The sequence below is a fragment of the Heptranchias perlo genome, chromosome 3 (genome assembly GCF_035084215.1).
Source record: "Heptranchias perlo isolate sHepPer1 chromosome 3, sHepPer1.hap1, whole genome shotgun sequence".
Taxonomy (NCBI): domain Eukaryota; kingdom Metazoa; phylum Chordata; class Chondrichthyes; order Hexanchiformes; family Hexanchidae; genus Heptranchias; species Heptranchias perlo.
In genome coordinates, this window is record NC_090327.1 from 47,294,422 (window position 1) to 47,315,703 (window position 21,282).

A 21,282-nucleotide genomic window follows, 5' to 3' on the forward strand; every position below is an offset into this window, starting at 1 on the left:
GCAGGTTTGGGGTGTAACCCTTTGTCAGACTGAAACTGAAAGATAAGCAAGCATTTTTGTAGGGTTTGAAAAAAAAGGAAAGAAGTTAATGGGTTGAATCACCTTTATAATGCATTGGTTAGGCCACACTTGGAATACTAATGTAAAATTTCCTGTTCCTAAAGACAGTGGTACAGGAGCACACCGGTGCTGTAGAACCAGAAAATCTGTCCAAGAGCCAATTTGTACCTTAAAATTGCAATCAGGGTCCTATGTATGTCATTGGACCCTGATTTGCATATTTGAAGTGATCTCCCGTCTGAAAGACACGTGCTCCAGCTGCCCATCTAAAGGCCCTACCAAGATAATGGCAGCCACAGCGCCAGCGTAAATGAGGCAGTATGTGACCCAATCCCATTTTAGGGCTGCTACCACTCTGTTTAAACCAGACAGCTATAGTTCGAATTGCCTCTTCTGTCCCTTCATTTTATGCAAACAATCTCCCCCTTAGCTTCTCCAAGCCTGAAGAATAGCCGACCTAGAAAAAGTGATGGGATGAGATCAGGAATAGCTGGTAGAACTGAAATTAGATAACTGAACACACCAGCGTAGATTTTGTGATCAATGTTATTTCAATGCCAGCAGTAACCCATTTATTTTAAATATGTTACTGCTGGAGCTAAGATAATGCCAATTGGAAAATCTTGGTTACTGATTTAATGAATGGGTGATAAACAGGAGATATTCTCATCATTCAGCCTGACCGATGGTGAAAGTACAAAGCATGATGTAATATTGGGAAATTTCAATGGATGGAAAGTCGCTCCTCATCTGAACACCATGAGGGTGGGGGGGGGGGGGCAGGGGGGCAGGGAGAGGTAATTTTGACTTTGGGTGATAGTGTAAAACAGGCGATATCGAATCAGTCGCCCATTATACATCTCTCCCAATTTTCATTTCCATTGTGGAAATGCAAGAGGCAAAATGTAAACTTCTAGTGGTAAGAATCCATCCACTTCCTTAGCACATGTATAACCTTTCTTTACGTCAGTTTTAGCTACATTAAGCAGCATGCAGTACAAATCACAGATGATCCTATCGATGTTTCTTATCATAACTAAACCGATTCTCTGTGTTTATAGCTTCACATATGCTAAAGATCATGGGTATGAACTAGCATTGCTTTGTATCCTCCAAAGTCAGTTTATTACTGTGGGTCCAAGAACCCCTACAAACAACAACAACTTCCATTTAACGTCTAGCATCGTTAACGTAGGAAAACACCACAATGTGCTTCACAGGAATGCAATCAGACAGAAATTCACAAAAAAAACATAGCTAAGCCTAATTTATCAAATTCTCAACCCTGGTTAGGTCATTGATTTGGCAGTGTCAAATCTTTGTATTAATTTTTGGAAGATCAAATATTAGCACTGGAAAATTAGGTCAAATATTGACCTGGTTGTGTCTATGAGTTCTAAACCTTAACTAGCTGAAAAGAGTAGTTTTCAACTGAATGTGGCTAATGAATTGGCTTAAGAAAAGAAAACTGGTTACTTTAGGGGAGCAATGTGATTGGTGTGTTTAACCCGCATTAATAACTTTGAATTAGAAAGCCAATGTAAGCTGCTCAAATTCACAGATAATAAGCTGGAGGGGTGGGGGGAGGGAGTAGTTATTAGAGAAAGAAGCCGGAGACCTACAAAAGGAGTTAGATAAAATGTTAAATTCGGCAAATCAACAGTAGACATTGTATTACCAGAGGCCATAGAGTGGATGACAAACTTGGACATCAACATTTAATGTTGCTTTTTAAGCTGCCATATGGAAGAAGAAGTGGTAGGTGAAATTCAATAAAGAGAAGTGCAAAATACTGCACATTGGAAGCAAAAATGGGGGTCGCAACTATACTATGAATGGAGTAGAACAGCTAAAGGTGAAGTGGAAAGAGAGGTCAGTAGAATCTGCACTTAACATGCAAAATTAGTATGTCGCAGCAATAAACAAACTGAAAAGAATGCTAAATTATATTAATAAGTCAGTTGAGTACTATAAGTGTACAGTGCCCTGGTCAGACCATACTTAGAATATTGGGTTCAGTTTTGGTCACCAAGACATGAGAAACATTCAAGCCATGGAGAGGGTGCAGAGAACTTTTACAAGGCTGATCTCCAGAGTCAAAGGGTTGAGTTACAAGGAAGAACTAAATAACCTGGAGTTCTTCAATCATCAAAGAAGATTGGTGAGATATGACTTTATAAGAGTATACAAGATATTAGATGTATAGATAAAGTAAACCTGGAGCACTATTTCGAGGTAGGCCATGTTACTAGCACAAGGGGCATAGGCTAAAAATGATGAAAGAATAAATTAGAGCAGATACTATGAAGAACTTCTTCACACAAAGAGTGATTAACACTTGGAATGGTCTTTTGGGTGGGCAGAAGAGGTACAAGCCTTAGATATATTCAAGATACAGTTAGATAATGTGATGGAGGACTGTAATTTTTAAATTCTGGATGTATAAACCAAGGTGGACCAAATTACCTCCCTCAAATGAATCAATTTTATGATCAGAGGTGGCCAATTGTTTTTGCTGTGGGTCTTCATCCTAGATAGAGACTCAAGTAAGTAAAGTGTTTAAAGTTAGCTTCTTAAGGAAAAATGTAGACTAGATGGAATAGGGTTTATTAAATCAAAAGTAGAGTTAAAATAATAACAGAACAAAGAGAATAGGGGAAATGAAGGATAGGGAACCGAAATTTAAAAATTTAGTATTTTTGTTTAAATTTGCTTCTTTTAGTGATTTAATTGTTAATATTATTACTAAAAGTAGCTTTGTCAGTATGATATTATGGTGTGTTCAGTGTCAGTGTGTGCGATGAAAACTAAAAAATTACTAGTCCAGGATGTCTGATTTCCTTGAAGCTGCCAATTAAATGTCCTATATTCAATGAATTTTTTTCTTATTTTGTCCTTTAGGGTTATTTAATTGCTCAATGATGAAAACTTTCAGAATATTGTCTGATTTGAATTTTTATTCACCTTGTGAGAGTTTCCCTTTTTTATTTTTATATTAAAGTTATGCTGTACCAATAAGTTCCACAAGATGTCATAATTTGAATTACTTACAGTGTACATTAGTTACTATCGGTGGAGATTTTTTCAGATTTTTGCAGCTCTTGTCCCTTGGACCCTAAACACAAGATGTGAGAAAATGTGGGCTACAAGCCTTATCTTTCATTATGCCCTCCTCCAGGTGGTACATTCAATTGGCACAATGGTGCTCTACCTGTGAATATACCACAATCTGACAAAATCCAACCTAACTGTGACAATCAGATATGAATGAGAAACAGCCCGAGAAGCCAAAACTACAGCCACTTTGTTGCAAAGCAAATGGTTCACCATTAATACTAACTAGCTCATATGTTTCATTCTGTTTAGAGTTGCACGAACAACAGGATATCTGCTTTTCCTTCTGCATATCAATGCTTGTATGTATTACTGGGCTTCAGAATATGAAGGCATTAACAGCACTAAATGGGTCTACAATGGCAAAGGAAACAGGTAAAACTTTCCTCAGACACTGTTTGAGATTGTCATTGCAAAAATGGAAAAGAGAACAATTGGCACGGTATTAGTATAATGTTAAATAACAGTTCATCTTTCTAGGCCAATGATTATATTTTCACACTAACAGAATAATTACAACCTTTGGTTACATATGGATGTGTTTTAAAATTCAAATCCACTGATATTCTGCATTTGCCGCCTGCCACTCTCTTACCTGTGGCCCTCAGCAAATGTGCTGCAGCTTGTATCTCTAGCCTTGATACCCACTGCTCACCAACCCTGGAATGTTGTCACAGAGGTAGAGAGAGAGTGGAGAAATGAAATGGGAGGGGCCTTTGACAAAAAGCTAGTGAGTCACAATATTCAAATCTGATGTGATCAAGTACAACCTAAAGAGTTCTTTTGGCCAGTTTTGGGGACTTCACTGATGAGTCTAAGACCACCATTTGTCACTGGAAATTCACCCAATAGTTTTATATTAGACACCAAAGGTTTTATTGGTTACATTCTGCAATTAATTTCTTTAACATCACAATTATGTTAGCCTTCCATGTTAAAAAAAGTATGGACTATTTTAAACAATTATTCAATTCCCCGAATCAATAAAGCTGTAATCTAATCTTGGGGTCCAGATGACAGTTGAACTCTGCCTCAGCTCTGCTTTTAGTTTAGAAATTCCATTCATTACATTGCCTTACAATCACACTCAGGTGTCCGTGGACAGAATGCAAAGCATTCAAGTCAATCAGTTAATAAAGCAATTACCAGCAGGATTATGTACAAATTGTTTGCCTGTCCTTTTTGCATTGCAAAGTTTATTTTTCCCTGAAGTGCTGGATTGCTTCACTTGCTGCATATGGCTGAATATTGCATTTATTTCTTACTCTTTGAAACTGCACAGTAACCTGCATTGTCTTCACTCAACATTGAATTTATTTACTTTCTTTACATTTTAACATATAGCTTTAATAGTAAATTGTTATTTTTAACCATTAGACATCAGTTTATACCTAAAATTGAAGTTGAATATTTTCTATTTCACAGATTTTATTTCTCTTTTTGCCCTGTTGATAATTCTTTTTCAGCTACATCAGCTGTTTCCTTTATGCGGAGAAATCCCTTCTGATGATTGCTGAGCTTCCATACCCAACCAATGAATTTGAGCAAATATTTCAGATGTGCAACTATTTTTTAGGAGCTCTTATTCTTTCAGCCATTCTTGGTCAGGTATACTTAACAACTTTGTAATTTTTATTAACGTCTTAAAGTAATACTATGTTTTTTTTCTTGAAAATGCTGAACTTTTTTTTAAATCAGAAAGAAATCTTTTGTACCTGATTTTTTATCTATTATTTCACTTTTCAGTTCTTTATAAGCTTCTAGATTTCCAATTGATTTTCGGCCAGCTCAATTGGAAATCTCTAACTGAGAGTATAGTTAGCAAAATCTCCATGATACCAAAATAAGAGACAAGGAAAATACATAGGGCTCGATTTTACCGGCGGGTTTCCTGTGCGTTTCCAGCAGGGGGGCCGCGAAAATCCCGATATCCAGGCACGTGACCGGATCGCGCCACGATCCCGCCCACTTCCGGGTTCCCCGATGACGTGCGGGGGTGCGTGCGTGGCCCCCGCTGGTGGGAATCCCGCAGGCAATTAAAGCCAGCGGGATGCCACCTGAGTGTATTTATTTCGCTTGTTCAGGTCATTAACTGACCTGATTAAGGGACTGTGTGTGATTTTGGAGAAACATGGGACTGTTTCACACACTGGGGGAAACAGTCCTAGTTGAACTGGACGTGTTGCAGCCGTCAGCCTGTGGCAGCTGCAAAGGTCCATTTGACAGGTGGGGGGGTGGGGGGAGACCCTCACCCATTGCAGGAGGCCGCTCTGTCACTTGGGACAAAGTGTGGCCTCCACCACCCCTCTCCTGACGGTCAAAGTCACCAACCTGCACACTCACCCCGGGGTCCGGAGACATGTGCCTACCTTGCGGACCCCCTCAGATGTACATATTGCGGATGGGGGCCGTCGTAGCTGCAGTCATGACCCCCTCGGAGGGCGAACAGCATCACCAGCCTCACCATCCACGCCGTCCACCTCTGACACGTGGAGCTCCACAACAGAGTGCTGTGACACATCCACCTGTACAGCAGGAGGGAGGGCTACTGCAGAGAGAGACGCGTCGCAGAGGGCACTACCCTCGCCACAGGGTCCACAGACCGAGGCGCAGCTCCCCGGACCTCTCCGAGCAGCAGTGCACACGGAGGCGCAGATTCACTCGACATGTAGTCGTGGACATCTGCAGCCTCTTTCATGCCAAGCTGCTCCTGGCTGGCCCCAGCACCATCTGCTTACCTGTCGCTGCCAAAGTCACCACTGCCCTCCACAACTTCTCCTCCGCATCCTTCCAGGGTGCAGCCGGGTACACCGCCGATGTCTCTCAGTCGTCTGCGCGGAAGAGCCCTGCAAATACACCTGCACCTACTCTGCAGTGACACAATGGGTGGCATCAGTGGTGGGTCCTCATAGTGATACCCAGGAGCGGGCATTATTGCACAAAACAGACAGGATTCGCGGAGACATGGCAGTGGTGGTGCCAATATAATGTGTGATGTGAGTTGTTCTGAAATTCAATATAGGTAACACCCATGACAAACCCTCAAACACCCTTGTGCATCCCCTTCATGCTCACGACACGTTTGCCTTACGCTGCCTACTGCACATATGTGATGCATGCCCTGTGGCTGCAGCACAGGTGGTGGCAGGTTGAGTGAGGCTGGCTGTGAGGGAGATGCACGAGAGGGTGCGTATGGGATAGAGCCATGAGATTGTATGAGGATTGGGTTGCGTGTTAGTGGCGGGGTGAGTACTCTCGAGGTGAGTAGGTGCAGGTAAGATGAGGATGGGGTTTGAGTGGGTATGAGGGGTGATGTGACAGAGTGGTGTTGGCGGTGCCGAAAGAGATGTGGGGTGGGGGCAGTGTTGTGGCAGACGGAGTGTAGGTGAAAGACTACGTGTTCTCACTGTGGCTGACCTACTGCGGTCATTGGAGCGCCTCCTGCACTGTATGCAGGTGGGCGATATGTTGGTGGTGCAGGTGACCTCCTCTGCCACCTCGAGCCAGGCCTTCTTGGTGGCAGAGGCAGGCCGCTTCCTCCCGCCCGCCGGGTGGAAGATCTCTGTCCTCCTCCTCACCCCATCTGGTGATACCTGGGGTGAGGCATCATTAAACTGGGAGCAGCCTTCCCCCTGGGCTGCTCCATGCTGTAATGTGTTCTATTGGTTGCAGCATCTGTCAGTGGAGGACTGCCCCTTTAACTAGAGAGCCTCCAGCTGACAGATCGTACTGCGCGTGCACAGCCCGCCCGACGCGCAGACCAGCAGCGCGGAGCCCAGAGGAGCAGGTAATTGGATCCAATTAGTGGATTGCCTGCTACGATCGCGCGGGCAACCCACTAATTTCACCGGGCGCGTTGACCACGCTCCCGAAACCCAACCCGCCGGAAACCCGTAGGCCTGGTAAAATCGGGCCCATAGAAACAATACAAGATTTAAGACATAAATGGGCTAATGGGTGACAAATAAAACTAAGCGGCGAGAGCGGCAGGGATATAAAGCATGCTGGCAACGGAAGTCTGAGATTTAAAAAAGGAGGGAGAGAGAAAACAGGGAACTACAGACCGGTTAGCCGAATATCAGTAGCAGGGAAAATGCTAGAGTCTATTATAAAGGGTTTGATAACAGGACATACAAAAAATATCAACGGGATAAGACAAAGTCAACATGGATTTATGAAATGGAAATCATGTTTGACACACCTACTGGAGTTTTTTTGAGGATGTAACTGGTGGAATAGATAAGGGAGAACCAGTGGATGTGGTTTATTTGGATTTTCAGAAGGCCTTTGATAAAGTCCCACATAAGAGGTTAGTGTGCAAAATTAAATCACATGGGATTGGGGGTAATATACTGGCATGGATTGAAAATTGGTTAACAGACAGGAAACAGAGAGTAGGAATAAATGGGTCTTTTTCGGGGTGGCAGGCAGTGACTAGTGGGGTACCGCAGGGATCAGTGCTTGGGCCCCAGCTATTCACAATATATATCAATGATTTGGATGAGGGAACCAAATGTAATATTTCCAAGTTTGCTGACGATACAAAACTAGGTGGGATTGTGAGTTGTGAGGAGGATGCAAAGAGGCTTCAAGACAATTTAGACAAATTGAGTGAGTGGGCAAATACATGGCAGATGCAGTATAATGTGGATAAATGTGAAATTTTCCACTTCGGAAGGAAAAGCAGAAAGGCAGAGTATTATTCAAATGGTGATAGATTGGGAAATGTTGATGTACGAAGGGACCTGGATGTCCTTGTACGCCAATCACTGAAAAGCAAACATGCAGGTGCAGCAAACAGTTAGGAAGGCAAATAGTATGTTGGCCTTCATTGCAAGAGGGTTTGAGTATAGGAGCAAGGATGTCTTACTGCAGTTATACAGGGCCTTGGTGAGACCACACCTGGAGTATTGTGTGCAGTTTTGGTCTCCTTACCTAAGAAAGGATATACTTGCCATAGAGGGAGTGCAGTGAAGGTTCACCAGACTGATCCCTGGGATGGCAGGACTGTCAGATGAGGAGAGATTAGGTCGACTCGGCCTGTATTCACTCGAGTTTAGAAGAATGAGAGGGGATCTCATTGAAACATATAAAATTCTGACAGGGCTAGACACACTGGATGCAGAGAGGTTGTTTCCCCTGGCTGGGGGGCCCAGAACGAGGGGTCACAGTCTCACTGATGCTCAGTTTGAGTTCCGCCAGGACCACTCGGCTCCAGACCTCATTACAGCCTTGGTCCAAACATGGACAAAAGAGCTGAATTCCAGAGGTGAGGTGAGAGTGACTACCCTTGACATCAAGGCAGCATTTGACCGAGTGTGGCACCAAGGAGCCCTAGTAAAATTGAAGTCAATGGGAATCAGGGGGAAAACTCTCCATTGGCTGGATTCATACCTAGCACAAAGGAAGATGGTAGTGGTTGTTGGAGGCCAATCATCTCAGCCCCAGGGCATTGCTGCAGGAGTTCCTCAGGGCAGTGTCCTAGGCCCAACCAACTTCAGCTGCTTCATCAATGACCTTCCCTCCATCATAAGGTCAGAAATGGGGATGTTCGCTGATGATTGCACTGTGTTCAGTTCCATTCGCAACCTCTCAGATAATGAAGCAGTCCGAGCCCGCATGCAGCAAGACCTGGATAATATCCAGGCTTGGGCTGATAAGTGGCAAGTAACATTTGTGCCAGACAAGTGCCAAGCAATGACCATCTCCAACAAGAGAGAGTCTAACCACCTCCCCTTGACATTCAACGGCATTATCATCGCCGAATCCCCCACCATCAACATCCTGGGGGTCACCATTGACCAGAAACTTAACTGGACCAGCCATATAAATACTGTGGCTACAAGAGCAGATCAGAGGCTGGGTATTCTGCAGTGAGTGACTCACTTCCCGACTCCCCAAAGCCTTTCCACCATCTACAAGGCACAAGTCAGGAGTGTGATGGAATACTTTCCACTTGCCTGGATGAGTGCAGCTCCAACAACACTCAAGAAGCTTGACACCATCCAGGACAAAGCAGCCCGCTTGATTGGCACACCATCCACCACCCTAAACATTCACTCCCTTCACCACCTGCGTACAGTGGCTGCAGTGTGTACCATCCACAGGATGCACTGCAGCAACTCGCCAAGGCTTCTTCGAGCACCTCCCAAACCCGCGACCTCTACCACCTAGAAGGACAAGAGCAGCAGGCACATGGGAACAACACCACCTGCACATTCCCCTCCAAGTCACACACCATCCCGACTTAGAAACATATCACCATTCCTTCATCTTTGCTGGGTCAAAATCCTGGAACTCCCTTCTTAACAGCACTGTGGGAGAACCTTCACCACACGGACTGCAGTGGTTCAAGAAGGCAGCTCCCCACCACCTACTGAAGGGCAATTAGGGATGGGCAATAAATGCCGGCCTCGCCAGCGACGCCCACAGCCCATGAACAAATAAAAAAAAGGATACTGGGTGGGACATTTCGGACTGAAATGAGGAGAAATTTCTTCACTCAGAGGGTGGTGAACCTATGGAATTCTCTACCACAGAAGGCTGAGGAGGCAAAGTCACTGAATATATTTAAGAAGGAGATAGATAGATTTCTAGACACAAAAGGCATCAAGGAGTATGGGGAGAGAGCGGGAATATGGTATTGAGATAGAGGATCAGCCATGATCATATTGAATGGCGGAGCAGGCTCGAAGGGCCGAATGGCCTACTCCTGCTCCTATTTTCTATGTTTCTATGTTTCTAAAAGCGACGCGAGCACGGCGAGGATATAAAGCACCCTGGCAGCAGAGGTCTGATATTAAAAGCGGCGAGAGCACAGTGAGAGCGGCGGGGATATAAAGCACGCTGGCAGTGGGGGTCTGATATTAAAAGAGGCGAGAGCACAGTGAGAGCGGCGAGGATATAAAGCACGCTGGCAGTGGGGGTCTGATATTAAAAGCGGCGAGAGCACAGTGAGAGCGGCGAGGATATAAAGCACGCTGGCAGTGGGGGTCTGATATTAAAAGAGGCGAGAGCATAGCGAGCACGAGACCAACTCAACCATAGGTAGAAACTTGAAATGTCAGCGTGATGTCAGAATCAGCGCAGAGAGAAAGGAGTGGTGGAACCCAAGGGAAATAAGATAAGTACCGAGGTTAAGTATGGAGGTAAGGATCAAGGATAAGGATCTCGGATAATCTTTTAAAAAGAATTAATTAAAGCCTTTTATTTTTTTAAAAATTAAACAAATAAAACAAGACTAACTAAGTAAATAAACAAATAAAAACTAGAAATGGCAGCACTGGTTATGTGTTGGGATTGCAGTATGTGGCAGTTTGTGGATAGCAAGACTATCCCGGATTGCCATATCTGCAGTAAATGTTTCTGACTTGAGACACTCCGGCTCAGAGTCTTTGAGCTGGAGTGTGAGTTAGAGACACTCTGACACATAAGGAAGGGGAAGGAATACCTGGACAGTTTTCTCCAGAATCCAGTCACACCTCAGAGGAAAGCACAGGTACAGGAGGGGGAGAGTGTGACTGGTAGTCAGCAGGATAGTTGGAACAGAGCGGAGATAAAGGAGGAGGTCCCACAGACACTAGTCCTGTCCAACAGGTACAATGAACTTGATACCTGTGAAGATAAGAAAAAAGACCATGGGAAGGACAGCCAGAATGCTGACCAAGGCACCCTGGAGCAGGAGGCTGTCGAAGGGGAGTAGGTGCAAAGTAGAAAGGTGGCAGTTATAGGAGATTCGATAATTAGAGGGATAGATACGATTCTTTGCAGTCAGGATCGAGACTCCCTAAGGGTGTGTGCCTACCTGGTGCCAGGGTAAGGGGCATCTCTAAACAGTTGGAAAAGAATCTGGAAAGGGAGGGGGAGGGTCCAGTTGTTGTGATCCACGTCTGAACCAATGAAACAGGAAAGAATATGGAGGAGGAATTGCTAAGAGAGTATCAGGAGTTCGGAACTAAATTGAAGAGCAGGACCTCCAGGGCAGTAATCTGAAGATTATTACCTGAGCCACGTGTGAATTGGCATAGGTACAAACAGATCAGGGAAGTAAACACATGGCTGAAGGATTTGTTTGGGAAGGAGGGATTTCTTTTCACGGGACACTGGCATCAGTTCTGGGACAGGAAGGAGCTGCACAGTTGGGATGGGCTGCGCCTGAACCAGGCTGGCATCAAGGTCCTAGTGGAAAGGATAAACAGGGTGGTTAATAAGACTTTAAACCAATATATGAGGGGGGCGGGGGGGGGGGGTGAGGGAGGGTTCAGGCAAAAATATTAGTAAAAAAGATTAAACAAGAGCAAGACACAGGGACCAGAGTAAAGTTCAGGCCAGTGTTGTAGAAACCGTAAATACTCCAGGTCTGGGAAACAATAAAATAACTGAAATAAACACAGCGAGAGTGATAAATAAGAAAAATGACAAGGTAAAAAGTGTGAAAGTGAAAGGAACAACCACTATAGCTAAGTAATCTGCCTGTACAGCAATGTGCACAGTGCCCGAAATAAAATGGAGGAACTGGAGGCAATAATCTGAAGTGAGGAACAAAATATATAACTGAAACATGGCTACATAAAGAACAGGACTAGCAACGAAACATTGCAGGCTATAACTTAATCAGAAAAGATAGGGAAGGAAGAAGGGGGGGGGGGGGAGGGAGTGGAGCAGCCGGACTAATTAGAGATAATATAATGGCAGTAGAAAAAAGGGACATAAGTAACAGAAGGATAGAAACAGAATCCATGTGGATTGAAATAAAAGATAAGAAGGGATCGATCACACTATTGGGGTATATTACAGACCAGCTAATAGTGGAAAGGAGGAAGAAATATGTAAGCAAATATGTGAAATGAGTAAAGGACAGAGAATAATAATCATGGGGGATTTTAACTTGCACGTTCCCCTCCAAGTCACACACCATCCCGACTTGGAAATATATCACCGTTCCTTCATTGTCGCTGGGTCAAAATCCTGGAACTCCCTTCCTAACAGCACTGTGGGAGAACCGTCACCACATGGACTGCAGCGGTTCAAGAAGGCGGCTCACCACCACCTTCTCAAGGGCAATTAGGGATGGGCAATAAATGCCGGCCTTGCCAGCGACGCCCACATCCCGTGAACGAATAAAAAAAAACTTCCCCCAAATAATCTGGCAAGAAGAGGTAAGTAAAGGAGTACAGGGGATGGAGATTTTACAATGTGCGCAGGACTCATTTCTCACCCCGTATGTAAAAAGCCCAAAAAGAGAGAAAGCACTACTGGATCTAATAACGGGAAATAAACCAGAACAGATAAAAGAAGTCAGCGTCGGGGAACATCTAGGCAATAGCGATCACAACATAATAAGGTTTAAGATAAAGATTGAGAAGGACATAAGTAAGACAAAGACCAAAGTAATAAATTGGTAAAAAAGTTGATTTTCAGCGGATGAGAATGGAACTAGAGAAAATAAACTGGAAAATTTTACTAACAAACAAAAAAATGGAACAGCTGTGGGAAACATTTAAAATGGTGATCAATAGAATCCAGGGGAAATATATCCCACTAAAAAGCAAGAATACACTAGCCAGTAATGACACACTGTAAATGAATAAAGAAATAAGGGCAAAATTGAAACTAAAGAAAAAGTATATAGACAACAAAGTAGAGGATGACAAAGGGGAATACAAAAAAGTTAGGAAAAAAGCCTAAAAAAAACAATTAGGAAGGCAAAGAGAAACCACAAAATTAAATTATCAAGGAATATCAAAAAATAGTAAAGTATTCTACAGACACATAAATAACAAAAGAAAAATCAGGATAGAGATAGGGCCACTAAAGGATGCACATGATAAACTCACAGGCAATGACAGTGAAATGGTGGAAATATTAAATAATTACTTTGCCTCAGTATTTACCAGGGAGACTAATAAGGTGGGCAGGAGATTAGAACAAGAGATCAAAAAAGATGTAAAGACATTTAAGATAGAAAGGGAGGAAATAATTGATAAACTAATCAAACTTAGAGAGGATAAAACCTCAGGTCTGGATGAATTGCATCCGCGCATGTTAAAAGAAGTTAGGGAAGAGATAGCAGAGACCTAGTACATATATATATATAAATTCACTAGAAGAGGGAATAGTGCCAGAGGGACTGGTGAACAGCTAATGTGATTCCTATGTTTAAAAAGGGAAATAGAACAAGTCCAGGGAACTATAGATCAATTAGCTTAACATCGGTTGTAGGAAAGATAATGGAATCCTTACTCAAAGATATAATAGAGAAAAATCTAGAAGCTGAAAATATAATGAAGAATAGTCAGCATGGATTTCAAAAGGGAAGGTCATGCTTGACCAACCTTATTGAATTCTTTGAAGTAACAGAAAGTGTAGACAAGGGCAATGAAATAGATGTAATATATCTGGATTTTCAAAAGGTCTTCGATGAGGTACCACATGACTAAGGTCAGAACATGTCGAGTCAGGAGACAAGTAGCAGAATGGATAGCAAGCTGGCTACAAAACAGAAAACAGAGAGTAGGGGTTAAAGGTAGTTTCTCAAACTGGCAAAAGATGGAAAGTGATGTTCCAGAGGGATCGGTGCTGGGACCACTTTTGTTCACCATTTACATAAACAATTTGTACTTGGGAATCGGAAGTACAATTTCAAAATTTGCGGGGTATGGTTAATACTGAGGAGGACTGCGACAAAATACAGGAAGACATTAATAAATTTGCAGATTGGGTGTGTAATTGGAAAATGAATTTCAATATAGATAAGTGTGAGGTGGTGCATTTTGGTAGGAATAATAAGGAGGCCACGTACTCCTTGGAAAATACGGCACAATTAACCCATGCCCGGTCGTTGAGATGCAGGCAGCATGTAAAACACAGATACAGGTCCCGTCCCTATGTTTACAAACTGTTTGAGTTATTTTAAAACATTGAATAAAGGTTCCACGTTACTAAATCCCACATTCTCCAATCTGCAAGCCAGACCCCACCATTCTGCCGACTTGAGTTCGTAACGGGCCTGCATCTGATGATGCACTAGAGGCCTTGGTGCAAGAGGTGGACAGGGGGCAAGAGGCCCTCCAAACATATGCTTCCAAGACAGTGGGAGACAGTAGGGGATGAAGTCAATGCCAGGCGCATAGCACCATGAATATGGATGCAGTGCAGGAAGAAGTTCAGTGCTTTGACACGAGTGGTCAACGTGAGGGAGGTCAACTGTCAAGTGGCGTCTCCTACCAACCACACCATTAGCCGCATCCACTGCTCTCCCCATCGCCCACCTACCAACAAACTCTTTCAATCAGTATTCAACTCTTCCAATCAGATGCTTCCTCTCACCTTCACGCATTGCCACTTTTGCAAGCCGCACACCCACAATTTCACAGGTCACACACTCTGGCAACTATTCAACCATGACAGCCACATCATCCAAACGTTTTGCAGGACACTCACTGACAAATGTCCCACTTTCTTGCAGGAGAAGGTAGCACATAACAGGAGGCAGCAGGTGGCAGTGTCTCCATGGAACATGAACCTGCTGTCCTCTCTCAGGATGACAGCATTCCTGTCCTGCCCCTACCACTCTGTCAGTGCCCTTGCTGTTGCCTCTCAGCTAGCCAGCCCACTCTCTGTAGAGTGTTGAAACTTTATTATAGAAACATAGGAAGATAGGAACAGGAGTAGGCCTCCACCCCTGCCTCAGCACATCTGCTACTGAAACCCTCATCCATGCCTTTATCACCTCCAGGCTTGACTATTCCAATGCTCTCCCGGCCGGCCTCCCACCTTCCAACTCCGTAAACTTCAGCTCATCCAAAACTCTGCTGCCTGTATCCTAACTCGCACCAAGTCCCATTCACCCATCATCCTTGTGCTCGCTGACCTACATTGACTCCCACTCCAGCAATGCCTCAAATTTAACATTCTCATCCTAGTGTTCAAATTCCTCCAGAGAACGCTGCGTTCCTCCAGCTCTGGCCTTTTTGTGCATCCCCGATTTCCATCACCCCACCATTGGCAGCTGTGCCTTCAGCTGCCTTGGCACTAAGCTCTGGAATTCCAGAAAACAATGCTTCAACTGTTACTTGGAACAGTGATAAAACTTGCTAAATATGATAGAGATCTCATCGATCAAACAATTAAACCATCAGCACAGTGCTTAACTGTAGTAAAAACTGGTAATTAAGGTGCATTAGCACAGATAGAATATAAATGTAAAGAGATTTTATTGATGCTGTAAAAGACAGTGATAAGATCCTGTCTGGAGCATTGTGTGAGCTCTGGTCATCTATTCAAAAGAAGAATATTATTGCCCTTGACAGGGTACAGAGGTGAGCAACAAAGATGATTCTGGTATGAGGAATGTACGTTATGAGGAAAGATTAAGGAAATTTGGCTTGTTTTCTGTGACAACTTTAAGTTGATGAACCTGTGGAATTCTCTACCACAAAAGGCTGTGGAGGCCAAGTCACTGAATATATTTAAGAAGGAGATAGATAGATTTCTAGACACAGAAGGCCTCAAGGGGTATGGGGAGAGAGCGGGAATATGGTATTGAGATAGAGGATCAGCCATGATCGTATTGAATGGTGGAGCAGGCTCGAAGGGCCGAATGGCCTACTCCTGCTCCTATTTTCTATGTTTCTATGTTTTCAAAATTATAGTGGGAATTGACAAAATTCATCCAGGCAAGTTATTCGTGGTGGTGAAAGATAACATAGCACACAGGCTAAAAATTATGAAATTAAAAATAATTAAAGAAAAACAAGAAAGGGGTAATAAATTTACGACTTAAATTACAAAGGAAAGCAGTTGGATTGGACGGTATCAATGGATTTAAGAGACAATTGGATACATTTCTGGAGAGAGAAGGGGTTGAAGGATTTGGTGAAAAGGTCAGTTGGTGGAGTTGATCTATGAAAAAGGCATGGCTTTATATGGGCCTAAATTTGCCAGCTTGGCTCATTTGGTAGCACTCCACACATAATCCAAATTGACAACTCAGTACAGTTCTGAGGGAGTGCTGCATTGTGCGATGTGTCATCTTTCATATAAAATGTTAAATTGAGGCCTGGACTGCCTGTTCAAGTGCATGTAAAACGTCCCATAGCACTATTTAAAAAAAGCAGGGAGTTCTCTGGCTCACTCAAACATTTCATTTGTTGTTTGTATGACCTGGTAGTGTGTAAATTGGCTGCTGCACATAACATAAGCACACTCTAAAAGTAATTAATTGGCTGTAAAGCACTTTGAAACTTCCAGAAAATGTGAAAGGCACTATATAAATGCAAGTTCTGTTTTTTTTTTAAATCCTTCTTCTTCTTACAAATTCTTATATTCTGATGTTATAACCTACAACTTCCGTTCTGAATTTTTCCCCTAATTTAAATATGGTTTCAACTGCTGAAAAATATGTATTCTCTAGGTACCTGAGGTGTTACTATTGGGCAGTTTGCACTTTGATTACTATTGGTTGTATCCCAGAACCAGTCACTGTCTTTGAAATGATCTTTCAAGGGTGCAATTATTTCACAGGTTTCTTTATGTTCTCCAGATAAATGGTCAGGTAAATGGATATACCTCAGAATAAATCGCTGTTCATTACCCTGTATTCATTACCCTGTAAATTGTGAGTCAAGTCAAACAATATAAGCAAAGGCTAAGGCAAAGGTTTGAAGCCAGTGTATTGCTGAATGAAATACTGGTAAATAAAATGTTGTCGAAACTTTATTACACTATACTAGTAAACTCCATTTCCCAAGTTTGACGTGAGGTGGAATTGGTCTACAGTGGAATATTTTTCCTTTAAACCTGCATTAGTCCATAAGCATTGTATTACTCAGCAAAAACACTTGATGAAACCGCCAATGTTGAATTGATCTGTTAAATAAACTGAAGAGACCTTATCAGTGGGAGAAGGATATTCAACCCAAATAATACTAATGGAAATCTTTTAAGATAATTAGCAAAAAACCCAGGGGGGAGATGAGGAGATTTTTTTTTTACGCAGCGAGTTGCTATGATCTGGAATGCACTGCCTGAAAGGGTGGTAGTAGCGGATTCAATAGTAACTTTCAAAAGGGAAGTGGATATATACTTAAAAAGGTAAAATTTTCAGGGCTACGGAGAAAGAGCAGGGGAGTGGAACGAATTGGATAGCTCTTTCAAAGAGCCAGCACAGGCATGATGGGCCAAATGGCCTCCTTCTGTGCTGTATGATTCTAAGTGCAATGACCTAATCCCCCATTATACTTCTTGTGATTTTAGGGCTCTCACCCAGATACTTCTCTCATGCTCATCACCAAAGACTACTCGTGTATGTGTGTCCTCACTCCCTGTTAATTGGCATGTGACTTTATACGTAGTGGTCTAGATTTTCTGACTAACGCTATTTTAACACTGGTGTTGATTTATTTTAAATTGGTTATCACCAGCAATAAAATAACACCGAACAGAAAACCTGAGCTCTAATATCTGGTAAGGTAGCAGTTATGATTCTGGACATTTACCTCAAATATTTCTTCATGCTCAGCAACAAAGACCAATTCCATAAGTAAGATATCAATGGGCATCCAGAGGCAGCTCACTAGCTTTTATGCCTATGAAGATCGGGCAGCCCAGAGGCTGTCTGTCCGGCACTCAGATAAGTTGCCAGAGGTGGTTCGGGAAGGTTTTGCATGGGAGGAGCCAGGGGCGACAGTGGCGTAAATTTTCTTTGTTGGGCACAGAGGAGCATTCCTGCTCCTTCTGGCCCTACAGAAAAGTGATTAAACTTACCTAACGAGGCCTCCGCCGGATGTCCTGCCGCTCGCCTCACACACCCAGGTTCGCTCCTGCCGCTCTCCGCTTCCACTCTATGTGTGGACCACTGGTCTCTCACACCCAGAATCCAGATGTCCAGAACCATGATAGCTACCTTACCAGATTTTAACGGCCGACTGGGCAGAGTGTCCGCTGTGATGTTCTGCCCAGTAGGCCGTTAAAATCTGGTATGGTAGCCTTCACGATTCTGGACATCTGGATTCAGGGTGTGAGACACGAGCGGCCCATACATGGAGTGGAGAATGACAGGAGTGGACCAGGCGTGAGTGCCGAGCGGCCCACGCGTAAAGCAGGAGCGGAGAGGGACAGGAGCGGACCGGGTGTGAGTGGCGAACGGCCCACACGTAAAGCAGGAGCGGAGAGGGACAGGAGCAGACCGGGTGTGAGAGGTGAGCGGCTCACATGTAAAGCAGGAGCGGACTGGGTGTGAGTGGCGAGCGGGGAGTGACAGGGGCGGACCGGGTGTGAGAGGCGAGCGGCCCACACGTAAAGCAGGAGCGGAGAGGGACAGGAGCGGACCGGGTGTGAGAGGCGAGCGGCCCACACATAAAGCAGGAGCGGAAAGCGACAGGAGCAGACCGGGTGTGAGAGGTGAGCGGCTCACACGTAAAGCAGGAGCGGACTGGGTGTGAGTGGTGAGCGGAGAGCGACAGGGGCGGACCGGGTGTGAGTGGCGAGCGGAGAGTGACAGGGGCGGACCGGGTGTGAGTGGCGAGAGGAGAGTGACAGGGGCGGACCGGGTGTGAGTGGCGAGAGGAGAGTGACAGGAGCGGACCGGGTGTGAGTGGCGAGCGGAGAGTGCGAGCGGAGAGCGACAGGGGCGGACCGGGTGTGAGTGGCGAGCGGAGAGTGCGAGCGGAGAGCGACAGGGGCGGACCGGGTGTGAGTGGCGAGCGGAGAGCGCGAGCGGAGAGCGACAGGAGCGGACCGGGTGTGAGTGGCGAGCGGAGAGTGACAGGAGAGGACCGGGTGTGAGTGGCGAGCGGAGAGTGACAGGAGCGGACCGGGTGTGAGTGGCGAGAGGAGAGTGACAGGGGCGGACCGGGTGTGAGTGGCGAGAGGAGAGTGACAGGAGCGGACTGGGTGTGAGTGGCGAGCGGAGAGCGACAGGGGCGGACCGGGTGTGAGTGGAGAGCGGAGAGTGACAGGGGCGGACCGGGTGTGAGTGGCGAGCGGAGAGTGACAGGAGCGGACCGGGTGTGAGTAGCGAGCGGAGAGCGACAGGGGCGGACCGGGTGTGAGTGGCGAGAGGAGAGTGACAGGAGCGGACTGGGTGTGAGTGGCGAGAGGAGAGCGACAGGGGCGGACCGGGTGTGAGTGGCGAGCGGAGAGCGACAGGGGCGGACCGGGTGTGAGTGGCGAGCGGAGAGCGACAGGGGCGGACCGGGTGTGAGTGGCGAGCGGAGAGTGACAGGAGCGGACCGGGTGTGAGTGGCGAGAGGAGAGCGACAGGGGCGGACCGGGTGTGAGTGGCGAGCGGAGAGCGACAGGGGCGGACCGGGTGTGAGTGGCGAGCGGAGAGTGACAGGAGCGGACCGGGTGTGAGTGGCGAGCGGAGAGCGACAGGGGCGGACCGGGTGTGAGTGGCGAGCGGAGAGCGACAGGGGCGGACCGGGTGTGAGTGGCGAGCGGAGAGCGACAGGGGCGGACCGGGTGTGAGTAGCGAGCGGAGAGTGCGAGCGGAGAGCGACAGGGGCGGACCGGGTATGAGTGGCGAGCGGAGAGTGACAGGGGCGGACCGGGTGTGAGTGGCGAGCGGAGAGCGACAGGGGCGGACCGGGTGTGAGTGGCGAGCGGAGAGTGACAGGGGCGGACTGGGTGTGAGTGGCGAGCGGAGAGTGACAGGGGCGGACCGGGTGTGAGTGGCGAGCGGAGAGTGACAGGGGCGGACCGGGTGTGAGTGGCGAGCGGAGAGCGACAGGGGCGGACCGGGTGTGAGTGGCGAGCGGAGAGCGACAGGGGTGGACCGGGTGTGAGTAGCGAGCGGAGAGTGACAGGGGCGGACCGGGTGTGAGTGGCGAGCGGAGAGCGCGAGCGGAGAGCGACAGGGGCGGACCGGGTGTGAGTGGCGAGCGGAGAGTGACAGGGGCGGACCGGGTGTGAGTGGCGAGCGGAGAGCGACAGGGGCGGACCGGGTGTGAGTGGCGAGCGGAGAGCGACAGGGGCGGACCGGGTGTGAGTGGCGAGCGGAGAGTGACAGGGGCGGACCGGGTGTGAGTGGCGAGCGGAGAGCGCGAGCGGAGAGCGACAGGGGCGGACCGGGTGTGAGTGGCGAGCGGAGAGCGACAGGGGCGGACCGGGTGTGAGTGGCGAGCGGAGAGCGACAGGAGCGGACCGGGTGTGAGTGGCGAGCGGAGAGTGACAGGAGCGGACCGGGTGTGAGTGGCGAGCGGAGAGTGACAGGAGCGGACCGGGTGTGAGTGGCGAGCGGAGAGTGCGAGCGGAGAGCGACAGGAGCGGACCGGGTGTGAGTGGCGAGCGGAGAGCGCGAGCGGAGAGTGACAGGAGCGGACCGGGTGTGAGTGGCGAGCGGAGAGTGACAGGAGCGGACCGGGTGTGAGTGGCGAGCGGAGAGTGCGAGCGGAGAGTGACAGGAGCGGACCGGGTGTGAGTGGCGAGCGGAGAGCGCGAGCGGAGAGTGACAGGAGCGGACCGGGTGTGAGTAGCGAGCGGAGAGCGACAGGGGCGGACCGGGTGTGAGTGGCGAGCGGAGAGTGACAGGAGCGGACCGGGTGTGAGTGGCGAGAGGAGAGTGACAGGAGCGGACTGGGTGTGAGTGGCGAGCGGAGAGCGACAGGGGCGGACCGGGTGTGAGTGGCGAGCGGAGAGCGACAGGGGCGGACCGGGTGTGAGTGGCGAGAGGAGAGTGACAGGAGCGGACTGGGTGTGAGTGGCGAGCGGAGAGCGACAGGGGCGGACCGGGTGTGAGTGGCGAGCGGAGAGTGCGAGCGGAGAGCGACAGGGGCGGACCGGGTGTGAGTGGCGAGCGGAGAGTGCGAGCGGAGAGTGACAGGAGCGGACTGGGTGTGAGTGGCGAGCGGAGAGCGACAGGGGCGGACCGGGTGTGAGTGGCGAGCGGAGAGCGACAGGGGCGGACCGGGTGTGAGTGGCGAGCGGAGAGTGACAGGAGCGGACCGGGTGTGAGTGGCGAGCGGAGAGCGACAGGGGCGGACCGGGTGTGAGTGGCGAGCGGAGAGTGACAGGAGCGGACCGGGTGTGAGTAGCGAGCGGAGAGCGACAGGAGCGGACTGGGTGTGAGTAGCGAGAGGAGAGCGACAGGAGCGGACTGGGTGTGAG

General features: G+C 47.1%; 1 protein-coding gene across 1 annotated transcript in view; it reads left to right on the forward strand.

The window, feature by feature from the left end:
• Nucleotides 1-21,282, forward strand: part of LOC137308149 (cyclic nucleotide-gated channel beta-3-like) — a 194,398-nt gene that overhangs the window by 72,555 nt on the left and 100,561 nt on the right. Inside the window, 2 exon segments of the mRNA XM_067977037.1 lie at nt 3,427-3,549; nt 16,589-16,724. Of these exon segments, the coding sequence (XP_067833138.1) occupies nt 3,427-3,549; nt 16,589-16,724 (259 nt within the window).